We start from the raw sequence: 20801 nt of genomic DNA, 5'->3' as shown, positions 1-20801 counted from the left end.
GCTTCAACTGTGCAAGAGTCTGCATCCGACGGACGTTCGGGAGCAGACGATCGGTACCTGCTCCTGTACACTGCACGGCAAACGACGCCTGACTAAGCTAACATCGTACAGTGTATACTTGGCTAAACGGTACGAACCTAAACGAGCTAGCAGCTCTTAGCTCTTGTTTCGCAGGAACTTGGCAACAGTGGTACTAACAATGAAGACATCAACTCCCAAGATCCCACGCTACTTCACAACGTCATCACGCTACATTTCATTCATTTTGACTGAGAGACCTCTAGTGGCAGAAGTGTCGTACTGTGCCTTTAAAAATTAACCCTTTCTTGGAATATGTCATGTTTGGACAGTTTGAGAATATGAGCACATTTTGGGACACTCAGAAATCAGGGCCATTTTGTAGAAAGTGAGAACATTGTGGGAGAATAAGTTCATGTTATGACGAGGGGATGATTTATTCTCTCTCTCATGTGTAGAAGCTCAAATGTTTTTTGTGTCATCGTGAAACTGAAAGCTTTACATGAAAGTTTAATCATAATCAGCTGAGTTGTTACGTGACGACTGAAGCCTGTAAAACAGCCCAAATAGAAAAAGACTGTCCTGAACTTTATCAACACTTATCACATGTCTGGAGATCACTTCTTTAATCCAGGTCTGAAGCTGGTTTCAGTTCTTTTCTTAGAAAATCAGCCTGCTGAGACGTGAAGCTTCCCGTGGGGACACAACTATTATTAATATTATAGTAGTGGTGACAGTAAATCCTGCGTGATGCCTTCAGGTGCACAGTAGACTGATACTAAACAGCTGAATCTGGTTGGAAACAAACACAGCTCCTGTACCAGCCTACAACCATGCGTACCTGAACCACTTCCTGCACCTTGTTCGATGATAAAAGTCGGTGTGTGCTGCGGGTTCAGTCTTGACCAACTTCTGGTTTTTAACAGCTCACTGATCATTAAAGTCGGCATCATCATCATCGTTCTCGTTGGGTAGCTGGCTGAAGTTTATTCAGTTGAGTTATAAAAGAAAAAGTCAATAGTCCTCTTCCTCTTTTGATTAGAAACATTGATCTGAAGCTCAGTCCTGAGGCTGTTTTCTAATCATTTATAAATATAACAACTTCTGATCACAGGTTAGTTTCAGGCTCATGTCCAGTTAGCCACGCCCACAGCTGATTTAAGCACCACCCACTTGTTGTCGTAAGTCCCGCCCATTTTGAGTACAGATACAGATTATTTCTTCTCTCCGATTTCCTCAAAAGTTTGTACAGACATTCGTGGATCCCAGCGGATTAAACCTACTGACTTTGGTGATCATCTGAAGTTTTACATCAAATATCTCAACAACCAGCCGAGTGGCCACAATCACATGTTGGCGTTTCATGTTTCTGCAAAGCAGGTATACGTGCAAATCTGAACATGTCATATCACTTTCATGTATATTTGCTTCTTTTCATTGCAAAAGGTGGAGGGGATGGTGGTTTACACTCAGACGAGAAGGCTGCCAAACCAATGACCACTGTTCAAGAGTGACTCGAACTGCAGTCGGCCGTTTGGCACTTCTGACACGTTTGGTACAAATGTCAACATTGGACGTATCTCTGGTTTGCAGAAAGGTTAACTGCCAACATTACATCCTGGAGACGGGGCTGAGATATTTTGGATCTCCAGTCGTGTTTGTGCCGACAAAAAAGGTATTTTAGGCCCAAAAATGTGCAAACTTGCTGTTGTTAGCATGTAGCGCCTGGCACCACTGTGCCTAAACACAGCCTCACTGAGCTGCTAGCATGGCTGTGAACTGTGTGGTTTAAATAAAGTTACTCTGAATGTGATTTTTTTTTTTTTTTAAATCAGAAGAGTTTTTTATTAAAGATTGGATTTAATATTTTAAAGTTCATGTCAGCTTGTAAGTTTGTTAAAGGAGTCATTTTAAAAAATGTTGTTTTTTTCATTGTAAGTTTTACCGTATGTGTGTGGTGTGTGTGTGTGTGTGTGCGCATGTGTGTGTGTGTGCGTGTGTGTGTGTGTGTGTGTGTGTGCTCTTCCTGGAGTTATTCAGACGGATGCTCTGTGGTTTCACTCACGTCATTCTTTCACTTCCTCTCCATCTCTTCGTCTTTATCTCTCGTTCACTCTGTAAACACAGAACGTAGAAACGACTGAATGTTTTTAAATCAAACTTTATTTGTGCGGCTGAAGCCGATAAACACAAACTTGAAATAATATTTATCTTCTTCTTCTCTCCGTGTCTTTTCACTCTCTTTGTTGCCTTCACCGCTTCACCTCCTTGACTTCCTCCACCCACTTCTTTCTCTCTCTCTTCATCTCTCTCTTCATCTCTCTCTCTCTTTCTGTCTCTGTCGATCACCTATTTTAAGGTTTCCTAACCTGTGGCATCATATCGGCCCCGTTGAAGTGCTCGACATCTCAGAGAAAATCATCGCTGACCTTAAAAAACTCGAGCTGAAGACGAAAAGCTGGAGCTGAAGAAGAGATAGAAGAAGGAGAGGAGGAGGAGGAGGAGGGAGGAAGAGAAGAAGAAGATTCGTAAAGACGGTCGATCATGATTCAGTCAAGTAAGTTCCTGTGCTGCACATTAAACTCCTAATGATTCACTATGTATATATTCTGTATATACAGAAGAGAGTTTAACAAACACATAAATGAAATCTACACATTTAAAACTCTCACAGAGACAATACCTGAAACTTGTGAAGTTGGCTAGTCTTTCAAAATAAAAGCCTGTTGTTGGATCACATCTGTGTCGTACTCACAGGACCACTTTGACTGTTTTAAAGAAGGTTTTTACAAAGTGTGACTGTTAGCATGTTAGCAACAGAGCGCTAAATTGACAGGTTTGTTTAAAGGAGTCTTGTGTGGTGAGGTCGTGAGAAGAAACGTAACTTTCCTCCTTTTGAAACAGCCGCAGGATACATGAAACAAAAACTGCACACACATTCAACAAATCTACACAGTCAACACTTTCAGCACGAGATAATATCTTGTTCTTGTAAACTGGGCTGATGATGTGAAATGATCTCTGTTAGCAAAAAAGCTTCATGACACCGTGGTAAGTGCCATTTAGTTCTTTCAAAATAAAAGACTTTTGGTGGATCACTCCCTGGACCACTTTGACAGTTTAAAGAAGGTTTTACAAAGTGTGACTGTTGGCATGTTAGCAGCAGGGCGCTAAATTGACAGATTTGTTTATGGAGTTTTGTATGGCATCGTAGTTAGGACAAGGAGGGCGTGAGAAGAAACATAACTGTCTTTCTTTTTGAAACCGCAGCAGGATACAGAGAAGAAAAAGTAAAAAAAACAAAACACATTCATCAAATCTGGTGAAGGAACCTGATTTTTAGCTTATTCAAGGTGTGAAAATCATGAATGAACTGCTGTGAATCTACTGAGTCAAAGGAGAAGTTGAAGGAGAAGGATGAACCTAGTCTAAAACTGTCAGCAGCTAAATCTTGAGTTGAAACTTAATTTAGTGTCTGTGTTTGCTTCTAAAACTGTAAGATCAGAAAAATTAGACATTAGTCATTTCAGACTCACTCGACTCGTCTATTCTTTTGATTTCATTTCACGGTTCTGGCATGCAGAGAGGTGGAAACGTAGGCTGAAAGCTCCAGAGAAGCAGAGACACCTGTGTGCAGAGTGCCACCTCTGACCTGCCGAGTTCATAGAAACCGTCAGTAGATGAAGTCGAGTTTCACTTCTGTTTCTCTCTCCGGCACAAACGGACAGTTACCCTGACAGGAAGCCGACAGCGTCCTTTTGGAGCCACACAGGCTCTTTCAGCTTCGCAATAAAGTTTGTGTTTATCATCACGATGGAGTCGGAGTTAAAGGAAAAGTTCACAAAACATTTCTGGAGCTTCACAGCAAAACAGAGTTGCAGTGTTCTGCTAAACAACTGAAGTAGCAAACATAAAATGTAATCCATTAATCAAAGTCCACCAAAGATGATCTGATAAGACGTTATTTACACTCTTGATTGTGTGCGGTCGAGCTCTTGCACCCACTTCAGATGGGCGAGCGCTAACGCTTTTAGCTTAGCAGCTACAGTTTTCAGCTTAAAAAAGATAATAAATCACAACTTTTCAAATCAATTTGGGATCTTGGCTCTTCTGGAGACTACTCCAGACGAGCTGTATGGAGCAATTTTATGTTATTTAGGTTGTTTTTTCCGTTTTAAATCAAGTCTCCATCTACTTCAGTTGTTTAGCAGTGGCTAGTACTCATTGCCTTTGTCGGTTGGATACTGTAGGCTACCTAGGCACTTAGCTAAATTAGCTAAACTAACCTTGCAACTTGCTCACAGTGTCGATGCTAACATGGTAATGCTAAGCATGTATGATATGATATTTACAATGTTTGTTTAGCATCTTAGCATGCTAGCATTCACATAATTTGCAAGCTAAAGTGAAGTACACTTGAGGCTGATGGGAATGTCTTTATTTTTGCACAATATTTGGTGACAAACTAAAGTTTTGGACGGATTAAACTCATCTTGAGAGGATCATGAATGTTCGCACCAAATTTCAATCCAATCCTTCCAAAATGTTTTCAGAAACGGACAAAAAAGATGCAACATATCTGCAGAACTTGCCTTAGAAACATGCAGTTTTTAGGTTTTCTTCAGTATCACAGTAATCCAGTCATACTTGTCTGTACATCCATGATTACACTGCAAACAGGAACTGCTCATAGATAATTCGGCATATTTTAATCCTGCAAATGTGCCAAAGTGTAAACAAATATAAGCTTAAACAACTGGGGCTCAAGTTGTAGCCCACAGCATCACTCAATGAATCCACAGCAACATATACTTCTGTTTATGTCCCCTAAAAGCCCCCCAAGATCAAATATCCTCCATCTTTAGGGTCAATAAATCAATCGTGTGGTATGCTATAGAAATTCAGCTCAATTAAAAAATACATAGCGCATCATATTCTGTATTTTTTACGTGAAAATTAAGTACAAGTACCTTAAAATTATACTTTTCACCACTGGACTAAGCCTAAAAAGACGTGTAAATCTCTGTTTTGTTGTGATTCTCATGTGAAACACATCCAGTGTTATGAAGTTGAAACGTTTGTCTTCAGTCTCCAAAAACCCAAATTGTGAGTTTTTCAGTCAGCCTGTGGAGGAAGGAACTTCTCGGTTACAGAAACATTAGAGAAAGTGTATCGATGGGATGTTGGTTCACCACAAACCACCAGAAGAGTTCATCGCTCCTCATGGCATCGACTCGTCGTGACGGGATCTGGAGGGCTGCTTTTATTTTGACAGTCACCTTTAAATCACATGACCGGCATCGTTGTTGTGGTCGTAGATGAGTTGTTCTTCAGCTCAGGAACACATACATGACAAATGGTGAGAAAATTACCCACACACAGCTCGCTGTTCATTCGCCCACATTGAACACACACACACACACACACACTTACAGAGAGATAAAGAGTGTGTTAGTTCTGTAGAAAAGGAAACTGTACTTCCTGACAAAGACCTCCCACTCAAAACCACAAAGAGAGAGAGTTTAACTAAAAACTGACACACTCTCAGAGACTGTGGGAGAAAGCCGCCCTATTTATTTAGCAGTACGCTAAATCCCTGTTAATCAATCAACAGGGTTACTGCCTCCAACATCCAATCATCTCAATTTTGGCCTTTAAAGGTTCCATATTATGTTTATTTTAGGGTTCATACTTATTTTTCGTGTCTATTTAAAAATGAAACAAACACCCGGAGTCACAACAGATTCTGTGGCTTCGACCTGAATTCAAACACACGGATACGCCTGGCCTCGGTGCATGGCTGTTGCTCACTAGCTTAATTAATAATGCTCATGTACAGGGGAGTGATCTGGTTGTTTGGGGCACAAACAAAAACACAAATGATCCTGCGCTCCATCTCACACAGAGGCCAAACCTTCAGGAGGAGTAAACACCACGGTGACATCACAGCCTTACAGAAGTCCTGATGGCTCGTTTGAAGACACAGTTTCTGAACACATGCTGTGGGTGACCCCGGTGTCACACGGTGGTCGGGCTTACACCGATTATTACTTGCCCACCGTCATTATGCTTTTTAAAAAATCAAGACTTAATTGTGGCAGTACTTCGGATTTAAACTCGGTCATAACAGAGAACCTGATAATGTTAATGAGGTGAAAGGAGTTGGTTTCTTCACTGAGAAGTTGGAGGTGTGCAGCCTGTGACCTGCAGGTCTTCATCTAACAGCTCCATCGTGTCCCGTTCGTCCCAGAGACAGAAGACAACGACTCCCTGGCATATTTAAAACCGATGTGTGCTCAAACAAATGTAGAAAATGTCTGTTTGTTTTGATCTGTAGATGCGTTTTGGATGAAAGCTGGTGATAAATGCAAAACTTAAGCCGTACTGTCTGCATTGAAAGCGTTGTTAAAGTCCGGCCTTGACTGACCCACTCAACACTCTTGTTGTTTTGCCAGTATGAACAGGAAAATAGTATTTAATTGTGCTCATAATGATCTTAAAAAGTCTCAAATTGAACTTGTTAAAACCTCAGCGACACTAACGACCAAAACAAAACGACATGTGAGCATCAGTCTGGTTTCATCGTGGTTTATATGATGGTGTATGTGAATAAACCTTCTTCTGTCTCCTCCTCCAGATCACTCCAGCCACTCCCTCTTCTGCTGCTGCTGTGCAGTTCAGACCAGGTACAGCTTCACATCTCAAATTGGACAAAAATAAAAACTGTTTATTGTTTATTTTGGAAAATAGTTGCTACTAATCTACCTGTTTTTATAAAATGAAGTAAAACTCGTGAAAACATCGGTATGGTCCTTTAAAAGCTCAGAATTGATTGATTGATTTCAGGGAGTTCAGCACCCGCATGGAGCTGGAGGGAAGCACCTCGCTGTGTTTCCAGAGCAGACGATACCCGGGACAAGCCTGTCGGGTAAGAGTGTGTGTGTGTGTGTGTGTGTGTGTGTGTGTGTGTGTGTGTGTGTGTGTGTGTGTGTGATTGTGAGTGTGTGTAACTCCTCTCTCTCTCTCTCTCTCTCTCTCTCTCTCTCAGGTGGACAGGTCGAGGAGGAAGCTCCCCCTCCCTCCTCCTGAGGACGGTGAAGGTGAAGGGTTGTTAAGTGTCGTCGCCATGTACGACTTCACCGCCAAGGAGGACACTGACCTCACACTCAAACAGGTACACACACAAACACACACACACGTACACACCAGAAACCAGTGATGGAAAGTAACTAAGTACACCTGGTTAAGTACAGTTTTGAGGTACTTGTACTTGACTGGAGTATTTCAATTTTATGTTGCTTTATACTTATCTTATCACAAATATCATGCTTTTTACTCCACCACATTTATTTGATTACTTTAGTTACTTTACAGATTACATGCTGCATCAGAGCCAAAGGGGAACATTTTTAAATTAAATAATTCATCAACAATCATAAAAAACACTGATTCTGATCATCAGTCATAGTATTCAGTGTATACATACATGTAAATATATGTATCAGTTGCTTTTACTTGTACTTTTGATACTTAAGTACATTTAACATCAGATACTTTAAGACTTTTGGGTCCTTTTACTTTAGTTACTTTGCAGATTACATGCTGCATTAGACAAATATGTTATAATTCACTTTTAATTTTGATACTTAAGTACATTTAATAGTAGTACTGTAGTACTCTAGTGCTCAGACACAAACACTGAGATGAAGCAGTAGACGTGTGGTGATGCAGAGTGTCGTGTCCACAGGGAGAAGAGTACATCATCCTCCACAAACAGGACCAGCTGTGGTGGAGAGCGCAGGACAAACACGGGTACGTTTACTTCAAAAAACTGGATTCACTGTCATGAAATATGTCTGACTTTCCATCTAGCGCCACCTTCAGGTCAAATATTTAACTCATGCAACACTTTGGTTTGCTAACATGCCTAACCAAGAGGGTGAACGGGGCGAGCGCTACACCTCGAGTCTGAAGACGTTGTAAAATGGCCGCCGTTAGACTCACGTTTCATTTCTCCTCGTTTCCATCAGGAATAAAGGCTTCATCCCCAGTAACTACGTGACAGAGAAGAACAAGATCGAGGCAAACTCGTGAGTTTTTTCTGCTGCAGTTTATTACTTTTAATGTTCGTTTGTTTATCTATGATGTCATTGTAGAAAACTGAAACATCAAAAGTGTTCAACAACTGCAATAACATCCTAAAATAAGTCTTTTTAATGACCAAAAGGCAAAAATTAAACCAGTAATCATGTTTCCTTTGTCTTTCTGGAGGTGGTACTGCAAGAACATCACCAGGACAGAAGCAGAGCAGCTGCTGAGACAGGAGGTATACACCCGTCTACCTGTCTACCTGTGTGAATGTGTCATGCAGGGACATAGATATCTAACTGAGTTTCAGCAGCGATGAGTGTTGAAGAGTCTCTGAGATGTCTTACTCTCTTCACTGACACTGGTTGGAGCTTCTTTAGGTGTTTTTTTGGTGAAGTGAAAGTATTTGTGGTTGTTTCCAGGACAAAGAGGGAGGTTTCGTGGTGCGAGAGTCCAGTCAGAAAGGAGTCTACACCGTCTCTGTCTACACCAAAACATCAAGGTGCTTCACATCACAGCTGAGACAGACACGCCACAAATTCACATGTAATAAATCTTTACATATATATCTTTCTGTCTTTTGTATGTCAGCACTCCTAATGGGGACATCAGGCATTACCAGATCAAAATAAGTGACACCGGGCAGTTCTTCCTCGCTGAGAAACACACCTTCAACTCCATACCTGACGTCATACACTACCATGAACACAACGCAGCAGGTACATGAGTTTACACTGTGTGTGGGCGCTACCATCCAGACACCAGGGCCACATGTAGAGCTTCATTTCATCTGGTTTGGTGTGTATGTGCAGGTCTGGTGACCAGGTTGAGGTACGCAGTGGGACCGATGGGAAGGTGTGTACCTGCCACAGCTGGATTCAGCTCAGGTGAATAAATACTATATATATATATTGTATTGTCAGTTTTGTCCAAGATTTCCAAGTTGTGCAGCCCTGTTGTAATATATGATGTGATGCTAAAAGAGTTGAAAGAGGCTAATTTGGTTGTGGGCAAAATAAAACATCTTTAATGAGGAAATGATTAGTTACAGTACTGCAGAGATCCTCCAGGAGCAGAAACAATAAGTGCTTCCCAACAAAAAACATCCATCTTCCCTGAGGAATCCCGAGCTCCATCAGAAGCTTGTTCCTCTGTCCTGTCAGGTTTATCTTTTTAGTTTAAAATACTGAGAGCTGCCTCTTTAATCATAGAAGTATATTGTTAAAAAAACACTGTATGGAAGTTAAGTTTATTTATAGAGCACATATAGAAACAAAGGTTGACCAAAGAGGGCTTAATTTGTGCCAGATCCTGCCTTGCTATTGAAATGACACTATACTTAAGTTGCTTGTTTGTCTACATTGGATTTATTCTAGTAGGATGTTTTTGAGTTCACAGTTTCTGGAAAGCAGCATCACATGTGTTTCTCTCTTGTGTCTGTGCTGTTTCTCCCTTCCTCTTTTCTCTTCTTCCTTCTGTTTCCCTCCCTGCAGAGAAGTGGGAGATCAACCCCAGCGAGTTGACCTTCATGAAGGAGCTGGGCAGCGGTCAGTTCGGTCTGGTGAGGCTCGGCAAGTGGAGGGCCGAGCAGAGGGTGGCCATCAAGGCCATCAGAGAGGGAGCCATGTACGAGGAGGACTTCATCGAGGAGGCCAAGGTCATGATGTAAGGAGGGGGGGGAGGTTCAGATGCGGACAGACGGAGACGAGGGAACAGAGACGAGGAAGTGAAACCTTGTTTGTTTGTTGTGTTTCCCAGGAGGCTGTGCCACCCTAAGCTGGTGCAGCTGTACGGCGTTTGCTTGCAGCAGCGCCCTCTGCTGATCGTGGCCGAGTTCATGGAGAACGGCTGCCTGCTGAACTTCCTGCGGCAGCGGGGCGGGACTCTGAAGGAGGCGTGGCTTCTGTCCATGTGCCAGGACGTCTGTGAGGGGATGGAGTACCTGGAGGCCCACAGCTTCATCCACAGAGACCTGGTGAGTGTTTTCAGCTGTGAGGCGATGAATTTTACAGCTAATCCAAGAAGGTTTATTGATCTTAAGAAGGAGGAGAGTTTATCAGAAAAACTTAAATTCAGAATCACCAGATTTGGAGATTCATGGTTTTCACTGGCCAGGAAGTGGATGAAAAGTACTAATCTGAAAAGTAACTAAAGATGGCGAAAAATAAACAAATATTTGCTTCAGAGATGTACTTTTTTGAGTAAATGTACTTAGTTACAATCCAATATTGTAAATGTTTTACCACATATATGAGATATTAACTAAACCTGAAACCATAATGGAGAAAAAGGTCAAAACAGTTATTGTAGTCCTGCTAAAAGCTAACTTGCCAGGATTAGTAGCAGAGTGGCTCTAAGCTCTGTAGCCCTTGGCTGTAGTAGAATTCACATTATTTCTTGTGTTAAATTTAAGATTATTTGTCTAATTAAGTGTACTTTTTGGACTAAAGTACTTGAGTAAATCTACTTACACTCCACCAGTGACATTTCTCTCACACAGCCTGCTGGGCAAACTGGTCCAGGTGCATATTTGTCTGAGGTTTCTGGTTATTTGTCTGAAGTTTCTGGTTATTTGTGTCTCCTCCAGGCAGCGAGGAACTGTCTGGTTAACGAGCACAACGTGGTGAAGGTCAGCGACTTTGGGATGACCAGGTACATAAAACATTAACTCACGTTTCGAAGGATACGTTTGACATTTTCAGAAATGACATCATTCACTTCTGGCAGATGAGATCAACACCATACTCATGTTTGTCTGCTAAATTTGAATCCAGGGCCAGTAGCTCGTTAGCTTAGCTTGGGCTAATTGTAAACAGTGTATCGTGTTTCAGTTCTGACTCTGTTCATGTTTGCAGGTACGTTCTGGACAACCAGTACATCAGTTCGAGTGGTGCCAAGTTCCCAGTGAAGTGGTCGCCTCCTGAAGTTCTCCACTACAGTAAATACAGCAGCAAGTCTGACGTCTGGTCGTTTGGTGAGGAACCACAGATTCACGTCACCGTCCACTCGCTCTAACTCGTGCTGACAGGAGTAGAAATACGAGTATCAGTAATAATGGCAGCAGGACTCGCAGTGCTCTGTCTGATCTGTGGATGGTTTGAGTTTGCAGGTGTTGTGATGTGGGAGATCTACTCGGAGGGTCGGACTCCGTTTGAGAACTGCACCAACTTGGACGTGGTTAATGACATCACCAGAGGAGTCCGGCTGTACCGACCGCACCACGCCTCGCAGCCGCTCTACGCCATCATGTACCGCTGCTGGCACGAGGTACTCGCCGAACCACTCAGTCATTTGTTCACCCTGACATTAGTTAAGTCCACTTTAATTAAGTTGAGTTGATGATCACACCTTTTATTAACGACTGCATCTATTTCCTTTTTCTCCCTTTCTCCTCAAACCCTTCTCCTCTTCCTCTTCCTCTTCTTCTTCGGTGGTGGTGGTGGTGTAGAGGCCTCAAGGTCGGCCGACTTTCTCAGAGCTTCTGGAGGAAATCAGAAAACTGGCCGAAAACCCGGATTAACTCACACATATTCAGTATTATATTGCTGTTTTTCAAACTGTTATCATGAATGTACAGACTGTATTTTTATTGTAAATAACTATTTTTTCATTAAAACCTTTTGACAGATGCTTCTCTGCCTTTTAGTGATGATTTGGTCGAATGAATTTTAATCCATCGTGTGATTTTTACCTTAAAAAACATGTAAATATGTAAAAAATATTAAAAAGATCATGTTCTTTATGGACATACGCTATATGTTAAAAATCACTTGTTACTATGTGTCTTTCCTTTGCGTCATGAAACTAATTTTGCACATCTGAAACAGAATAATGGACAAATCAAGCAAATGCACTGTTGTTAAACGTGACTGTCATTAAAAGTGTAGTGCTTTAGAAATGACAGCAGGAGGTGGTAGAGAGCTGTCAGTTTTACCTCCTGTAGCTCAATAGGCTGATATTTCAGCATTTCAGTCATCACTGTGGAGAAAACTACATGTCTCTGTTAAGTTTTGATTATTATTTAGGATATAAATAATAATAACACACAGGATGAGACCTAAACACAGCTGTTAGTCACAGAGTCTTCAGTCTGTGATTAACAGCCTCATCCTGCTTTAGAAAACTACTCAATGTAAACAACAGAAGAGAAAACAGAAGCCTACAGGTGTGATGATTGTTAAAAATAAAAATGAAAACACAGAATTGTACGAAAAAGTTCCTAAAAACATCAGGAGAAGTCATCTTATTGCTGCAACAACCATCTCAAGTGTCAAATATTCAGATGTTATAATGTGAAATGCTCTTAAACTCCTCTGAACTTCACTTTCCACGGTGTCACGTCACGTTGAAGGACGCGCTGACGTAACCGTCTGCCTGGAGCGTGGCGGGGGGCGTTACCGTGGCAACACACACACACACACATTCACTCACACACACACACAGACTCAAGTTGTCTTCTCCAGTGACACACATACACACACACGAAACGTTACTCCAGTGTTTACGCTGATGGAAGCTCACCGATTTAAACGATAAAGGAATTCCCTGCAAGGTTAGTGTGTGTCTGTGTGTGTGTCTGTGTGTGTGTGTGTGTGTCTGTAAACTTTCATTACTGCAGCAAGTTGTTGTTTGTGTCCTGTTGTGTCTCTGTAATATTTCTGATAATACCCAACACCACGACAACCTTTGTGATCTCCAGTGACACTGTGAAAAATACTCTGTTACAAGTAGAAGTCCTGGTTACTTACTCAGGAAAATGTACTCAAAGAAAAAAATGTCTCCTTCACTTTTGTATTTTAATTTCTTACAATACTCCTTTTTCCTTTTAGATTCTTCTGCTTATCTGTCATTATATCTTTTTTATTTTATTGTTTAGTTTTAAAGTCTATATGCTTCTTTCTAACATGCCTGTTACTTTAAATTATCTTTTCTTCCCTGTCATCTCTTTTGTAATATATCTTCATTTCTCTGTTCACTTTCTAAAAGCTGTGTTGATTCAGGTGATGGTCAGATCAAAGTTATTGTGTACAGTAGACACTAAAATGTTAACAACAAAATATTGTATGTAACGTGATACTGGTACAGAAGAAGAGTAGGGTCACTGTAAAAGACAAAAAAAACAGTGGCCCTAACCCTCTTCTGTATTTTAGTTATGTGTGTATACATTTCTTGCCCTCTTGTGTTTAGCGGCTAATGGAGCGGTACGAGTCTCTCGGCCTGGTCGGGGAGGGCAGTTACGGCACCGTGTTGAAGTGCCGTCACAGAGACTCCGGCCGCCTCGTCGCCATCAAGAAGTTCATGGACTCGGATGACGACAAGACGGTGAAGAAGATCGCCCTGAGGGAGATCAAGCTGCTGAGGGTACCTGTCAATCAATCAGTGAATGTCGAGCGGGAAACCTGAGTGAAGGGAAACACAAAAGCAGCCTGTCAATCATAAGACAAAGTCTAAACAACTCAGGGTCATATTCTCACAGCTGCTTTAAAACATGACAGCAGAGGAAACGGTGGAAGAGGAGACACGATGTCTGGTTTATTACTGTAGTCTGTCTTTAATATGTCAGTATCTTAAAACAGGACAGACAAATACATCAAGAAAATTAGACTTTCACTGTACAATCAAGCTTCTTCTGGCAAAGTAACGGTGTGTTTGATTATCAAGGCCTCAGAGGAACTGCAATTTGTGAGACAAGACTATAATTTTTGCTAAAAATATTGAAAAACTGAACTTAAATTATCAGAAGAATGTGAATAAACAGTGTGAAATGCCGCCCACAACCTTTAAAGTAATGTTGGATGGATGTTTTTCCTGTTCTGTTCCCATCACAAGAGAAACCACGTCAAACCTCAAATTCTCAAACTTCTCATCTTTTTAAACATTAAGCAACTGCGTCATGACAACCTGGTGAACCTTCTAGAAGTGTGGAAGCGTCGTCGCCGCTGGTATCTGGTGTTCGAGTTCGTTGAGCGAACACTTCTGGATGATTTGGAGCAAAACCCGAACGGACTGGACCTGAACACCAGCAGGCAGTACCTGTACCAGATCCTGAGGGCTGCGGCCTTCTGCCACCAGCAACATGTGAGTGTGTTGGTGTGAAAGCACAAGAGGTTTCCTTAAAATCAACATTAGCTAGTGAGCTAATCAGAAGGTGATACTTTGCTGAATGCCGGTGAAGATTCTCCAGTCATCCAGGTCTTAGTATCCCTAAGTGCTGTGTTTCAACTCAAGCAAGTTTCAAGAAAGTTAAGTAAGTCCAGTTAACTGATTCAGTACTGAAGTGATACTTAGCTGAGCAGATATGATTAGCCAGCCGGAGTTATCTAAACACAAGCTCAGTCAGAGTGATTTCTGATGAACCATGTCTTCTCGAAGCGCTGACGGCCTCCTCTAGGGCTGCCAGAGGAAGGATCAAAACATGCTCCGGCATCGTTACCCCTTCTTTCCTTCCAAGGTCATCCACCGTGACATCAAACCAGAGAACATACTCATCTCTCAGGGGGGCGTGGTTAAGATGTGCGACTTCGGCTTTGCCCGGACCATGACATCGTCCTCTGAGGGGGGCGTCTATACTGACTATGTGGCCACTCGGTGGTACAGAGCCCCTGAATTGCTGGTGGGAGACACCAAGTATGGCAAGTAAGTGTCTGCATGTACACCTGAGGATGTGTGAGTGTAGATTATCTGTTGGCGAAATGTTAACAGGTGTGTGTCTGTCTGTGTTTGTAGACCTGTAGATGTGTGGGCGGTTGGTTGTCTGTTAATAGAGATGTTAACAGGTCAACCTCTGTTTCCCGGAGACTCCGACCTCGACCAGATTTATCACATCGTCAGGTGCTTCGGTATGCACACATACAAACATCTGTGAGATAAAAATATGCAAAATCTCCTCAACACAATTGCGTTCTGTGAGTTCTCCCTTCTTTCTGTGGTAGGTAACCTGACAGCTCATCACCAGGAGTTGTTCTACAGGAATCCTGTGTTTTCTGGAGTCAGACTGCCCGAATGTTCTGGCAGAGTCCCACTGGAGCAGCGCTTCCCTACAGTTCCCACCACCGCCCTGGACCTGGCACAGGTACTGTTTAGTTTGTTTATTGACTTAAATGTCACAATACAAAAGTCAAACATAGTGAGACCTATCTGCACAACCATGCAGCAACCATGTAAGGGTAACTTGTTATTTTCAGCGTGTAGTTTGCTAGCTCAGAGGTTGTTCTTGTAGAGACAGGGATTTTGAAAACGCTAACACAGATTTGGTGCACCACCACAGCGGTGTGTTCCCCTTTTTGTTTCTCTTCATCTAACTGTAAGTGAGAAACCACTTCCTGAGAGCTGAATGTCTTGGGGATACGTATATAGAGTTTGAGAAACTGTGAATCTTTGTCTTTGGCGTTAACATCGAGCAGCCATTGGAGGATCAGCAGCTTTTAATACAGGCACCAAAACTCAGCCACCTTATCTGCATTTTTTCCGTTTCTATTCACTTTCAGATCCTACGTTAGACATCAGTATTAGCTTTGTGTTGTCTCTTTCAGAGTTGTCTCCAGATGGATCCAGAAAAACGAGCTCAGTGTTCAGAACTGTTAGAGCATCCTCTGTTCACACAAGACTCATTCCACATCAGGTATTTGTGTGTATGCAGTTGAATAACCAATACCATAGATGCATCCTCCAGAACCTATTGCATGAACTTGAACTTGAATGTATCCTGGTTTTTAGCTAAATTAACTAGTCTCCCAGTGGGGTATGACTCTAAATGTAAAGGAATCCAACCATGAACCAACTGACTATTGTGTAGTCCGAAATCAAGTTACTGACCTGCTGCATCTATCCATCTATGTATCTAAACAGGGTTTTGGATGAGCTGAATGCTAAGATCCAAAAAGACCACAGAGAAAACTCCACCCTTCCCAAAATAGCCAAAACCCCAAGACGGGAAAAGGATGAAGGGGATGACAAGAACCGGAGAGGCAAAGACAAGAAACAATCAGAGGACATGGATGTGAAAGTCAACAAGGAAAAGGAGAAGCGAGACAAGGAGAGTGGAGTGGAAAAAATACAGAAATCAAAAGGCAAGCAACCTTTAAAGACTCCCAAAACCATTGGGAGTACCTCAGAACCTTTGACCATCAAGCAGACCAAAACATTAGGCGCCAAGATTATCAATAATGCATCAAAAACGACTGTGGCAATGAGAAGTAAACCGGGAAAAGCCATTGGTGCAGAGCTCAGAAAGGAACCTGATATTTCTAAACTTACTAAAGCTCTTACTTCTGATTCACTGGAGGCTTCCAAGACTGTGACAGATCGAGTAGCTAAACCTAAAAATGGGAAAGTTGCTTCTCCAGAGCCAAGAAAGTGCCATTCGAAAAATATGGATACAAAAGACAGAGATTCAACTGGCTTGCATTCTAGTTGCTCCGACAAAAATGTGTCGAGTAGGACTGAGAAATGTGTGATGGAGATGTGGAGATCTAAATCTGAGCCAAGTCAAGACTTTGGCAAGAGCTGGATCAACTCGAACACAAAAGTTCCCAAATTGTCTAAAAGCTCAACCACTGACCATCCGAATGAGAGTCCATCTCGAAAAGCTTCTTTGAAATCAACCATTGATCCTGGAAGCACCAATTCAACACAGAATATTGGTAAAATATCCTCTACAGAATACCCTGAAGGTGCTGCAACAGACATTTGTGCAACAGGCTTGAAACTGAAAGCGTCTCATCCATTGAGCAGTGACCACACAGAGGAAGCCGCCTCAATTATCCCTTCTGTCACCAAGCAGTGCAAGACAAACACTACTTCAGAACGTCAGAACAGTCATTCAAACGAAGACACAGAACCGAGAAGGACCTCTGAATGTCCAAAAGTCTTAACCTCAAACCTCAAACCATCCAAAACTACCTCAAACTTTGGCCAAAAAGTGACCCAAAAAAAATCATCTTTGTCCACCAGCCCATCAAAGACTCTTACCTCAGATCTTTCAGAGCTCCCCTCCACAGTTTGTAAAGAGGCCAGTCCTGCCCACAGCACTACAGCACTACCTAAAGGAACCCACCAAACTGGCTCATCTTCAGATATTAAACCCACATATGACACAAGCGTACCCAACAAGCCTTCCAGGGACCTTCCAACGGACACAATCAAAAATCAGCAGGATACTTCAAACAAGGACATTAAGGAGGATCCTGGATGCTTGAAAATGAGTCTGGTGACCAAAATAGCTGCAAACCACTCTGGGATATCTGAATCTCCTGAGCCCTGCAGCATCCGTCAGCAGAGTGCTTCCAAGCCCAAGATCACCACAGAATCCAGAACCTCAACCCTTAGAATCAGCACACCAGTAGGGACTACTATCCCGAAAACCTTGAAAGTCTCAGATAAAGAGAACAGAGAGGATTTTGCACTTTCTATGTCCATCATTGCAACAACCAAATCTTTGGTAAATCAAACCTCAAAGGTTTCTAGAAGCAGAAATATTGAGAAAAAAAACAACAGCAGTGAAGATGAACCGAAGATGAAATCCTCAAACTCCTCTCACTGCAAATCTCTGATCGGAGAACCGAAAGCAAAGTTTGGATCTTTTAGCACCGCAACAATGACTCAGAAAACAACATTTTCTACAGAGGCACAAAAGAAAGGAGGCAACCCTGACAGGAATAACACAACAAATATACCGACTTCATTCACTTCTACAGCGACTCCAGACCACAAGGCTTCGACAAGAAGCTTTGTATTTCACAACACCGCAGACATTAACGGGTTTGATTTAAGTCAACTCCATTCCTCTCCACCACCTCCTCCTCCTCCCCCTTCCTCGACTCCTCTACTCCTCCCTCTATCTTCCACACCCCTTATCCCGTCCTTCTGTGTCGTCAGCACCGACAGCCCAGTCGCCATCGATCACCTTACCCTCGGGGCAAGCTTCCATCCTGGGACCCACAGCTTTTGGTAAGTTCTCACAACGCACACAATGAGTACTTTTGATTCAATTTATATTGGTGATCAAATAATGTGTAGTTCAACACCTGGTAGAATGCGTTTATGTTTGTGTATCACAGGTGTGTAGACAAACCGAGGCATCATGGTTGCATTAATGGTCGACTGGCCCAACAGTCTCTGTCCAGTTGCATGACAGGATCATTCACTGCACAGGTAACCCTGTTTGTTTGAGATACGACAGAGCCGTAATGGAGAATGTGCTCATTCAAAGTTACCACTCTCCCTCTTTCAGGTGTCGGAGAAGAGTCTGATCCGCGAGCGTTCCTTCCTGTCCGACCGCTGTAACCATGGTAACAGCGATGGCATGACAGTGACCAAAAGGAAGTCGGACGTCCACTTCCCGGATCTGAGAAGCTCGGTGCTGCCAGAACTCAGAGGAAGAGAAGGTACGCACACAGTACTATTCATACAGGCCATCATACTTGCAAAGAAAACACATTACACCCCACTTATGTTGCAGGCCTCGTCTCGACCAATCAAGAGTCTCCTTCTGGTAACATTATACCTGCCAACACCTCCGTTTTCTCAGGTTTCTCCCGTTTTTCCTCCCATTTTGTTGTTACGCCAAGAAACTTGCCCTTAAACATTATTATCAACAATCGTCACTCAAGCTGCCAAAGACTTCATACTAACCTTAATAATATTCCCCTCCCTTAACTGTACCACCCCATTTGGATGAACAAGGGTTTGAAAATACCAAAAATCTGTCAAGAAAAAAGACAAAACCCCCCAAAACATTTCAATGACAAACATAGTTTCTTGGAAGACACTGAGGAAAATTGCCTCAGTGTCTGTGCATCAAACTAAACTCTTCCTCTGAATAAAAATAGTGCCTACTTTTTTATTCGTATCCAATGCATGGACTACATACATGTTAGCTATTAGCTGCAACATAAGAAAAATGAAGAGAAATTCAAGGAAGAGGTAAAGAACTCGTAACTTATCGTGGATTTTGTGGTCAGTGTTTAAAAGGATTGTTTGTAGTTATCACTATACACTAAATATTCATTCATACTTGGACTTCTTAATCTAACTGTTGGAAAACTAAATAAAGTGATAACTGTTTTCTCAGGTAAACATAACAAAGGAACTTCTAAGGATCAAAGGAAAGACAACCAGTTGGCTCCGTCTGTTCCTCCATCAGAACCACCGCAGCCCGGATACAACAGTACTGATTCACACTCACCTTAAGAAAAAACCCATTTCAGACTCCTTTTCTTCAATTTTCATGCTATAAACATACTGACGTCAGCAACACTGACATGTCAAAATAACCAGTGTTGAGATCAAAGACACGTGTTGCATTCTTGCTGATGTCATAAAAGTATTTAACGTTAGCTACATGTTGCTATTCTTAATAACCAGATGTTCCATTAATGATTACTATTTGTTAAATATTAAAAACAATACTGATGTAAATACAAGAATGAAATGATGATCTATGAGCATCTTTAGTCAAAACAGAGACAGAAAATGTATAAAAAATGTATTAACGACAGCAAATTAAAGATTTCTAGATTTGTTTTTATTATTTATATTACATCTTTTTAATACAGATCATTAACATGTGAATACTTTTTAAATAATGGTTCAACAAACAGTGTGTTATTGCAATTGTCTTACATGTATTATATAAATAAAGAAGCTTTTTTAAAGTGATGATGTTGATTAATGGCAGCAGCAACAGCAGTAAATCAGCATTCATACATCTTAATACTTTAGTGCACAATATTCAATAACAACATACAAAATATTACAGCAATGATATCGGAAGCTACACCATTTTTCTGGCTGACAAATTTCATGGTTATTTGGGGATTTGTGATGTTTTTGAAGGAAAAACTATTTTCAGAAAGTAAATTTGTTTAAAAACTAGAATTTAAAATGCCATCAAGACTCGTCACTTGAGTCCTCTGAAGATGACGAACCTGTATTCCTCCGACCAACTGTTCTCCGCGGCGTTGCGGCTGCTTCATTGCTTTCGGATGAACTTTGACCCCTGCGAGGCAGCCCTCCTATTGGTCGAGAGATAACCCTGGGGCGGGAACCACCTGTGTGGCGTCTGCTGTTGGCCAGGAGGTATTGGAGGAGGCTGCTGATACTGGAGCGGTCGATCTTGGGTGGTGCTTGGATGGCTGGCTTCATGGTCGTGGTCACCTGATTAAAACAATAACATACAGGAAGAGATTAAAAATTTAAAAAAAGGCAAAATCACTTTAATTTAAATAAAAGAAGGACTTTTATATGTTTTCATTTAACTGCAGGTTCTACGAGGCCACAATCTGAATGTTTACAGGACAAAGTGAAGCTGCGGCTCATCCTTCATGGTGTAATCACCTTCCTGGTGGTGGGTGTGGTTGTGGTTGTAGTCGGGGTTGTTGTAGTTGTTGTAGTCGTGAGGGCTTCGGGTGTTGGTAAAGGGAAAATCCTGCAGCAGCCCACAGCAGAGCCGTCGATTTCAGGAAGATCGAAAGGCTCCAGAGAGCTGGATGAAGCTGATGGAGGGATGTTAGAGGACATTAATGTTAGCTTGCCTATAAATATGTTAACATACAATCTGGTAAGAGTAAAACAGATAAATGATGATTATAATGATTAACTGTAAAATGACTTTAAATTACATTTAACAAAAACAATACGTGACATCAACAACGTTTTGCTAAATGACCGGTTGTAGCAGTAACTCAGTTTCTTAT

General features: G+C 41.8%; 2 protein-coding genes across 2 annotated transcripts; both read left to right on the top strand.

Annotated features, from left to right (window-relative positions):
- Positions 1-2077: 2077 nt before the first annotated feature.
- txk (TXK tyrosine kinase) lies at positions 2078-11735 on the top strand. Its single transcript, XM_073475068.1, has 16 exons — positions 2078-2575; positions 6656-6704; positions 6865-6946; positions 7067-7192; positions 7766-7830; positions 8049-8108; positions 8290-8344; positions 8529-8608; positions 8698-8825; positions 8919-8993; positions 9600-9771; positions 9865-10081; positions 10694-10758; positions 10962-11080; positions 11216-11373; positions 11555-11735. Exons 1-16 carry the CDS (start codon positions 2563-2565, stop codon positions 11624-11626), a joined length of 1536 nt encoding a protein of 511 aa, XP_073331169.1. The 5' UTR covers positions 2078-2562; the 3' UTR covers positions 11627-11735.
- Positions 11736-13299: 1564 nt separating this feature from the next.
- On the top strand, positions 13300-19296 carry LOC141004066 (uncharacterized). The gene is made up of 11 exons (XM_073475561.1): positions 13300-13467; positions 13990-14184; positions 14558-14742; positions 14833-14945; positions 15039-15178; positions 15639-15727; positions 15955-16301; positions 17106-18054; positions 18165-18258; positions 18338-18491; positions 19178-19296. Exons 1-11 carry the CDS (start codon positions 13300-13302, stop codon positions 19294-19296), a joined length of 2553 nt encoding a protein of 850 aa, XP_073331662.1.
- The last annotated feature ends 1505 nt before the right edge of the window (positions 19297-20801 follow it).

Source organism: Pagrus major, chromosome 10 (assembly GCF_040436345.1).
Source record: "Pagrus major chromosome 10, Pma_NU_1.0".
NCBI classification, from domain to species: Eukaryota; Metazoa; Chordata; class Actinopteri; order Spariformes; family Sparidae; genus Pagrus; species Pagrus major.
Note: the sequence above shows the minus strand (reverse complement) of the source record. Positions and strands in the feature narration are given on the sequence as shown.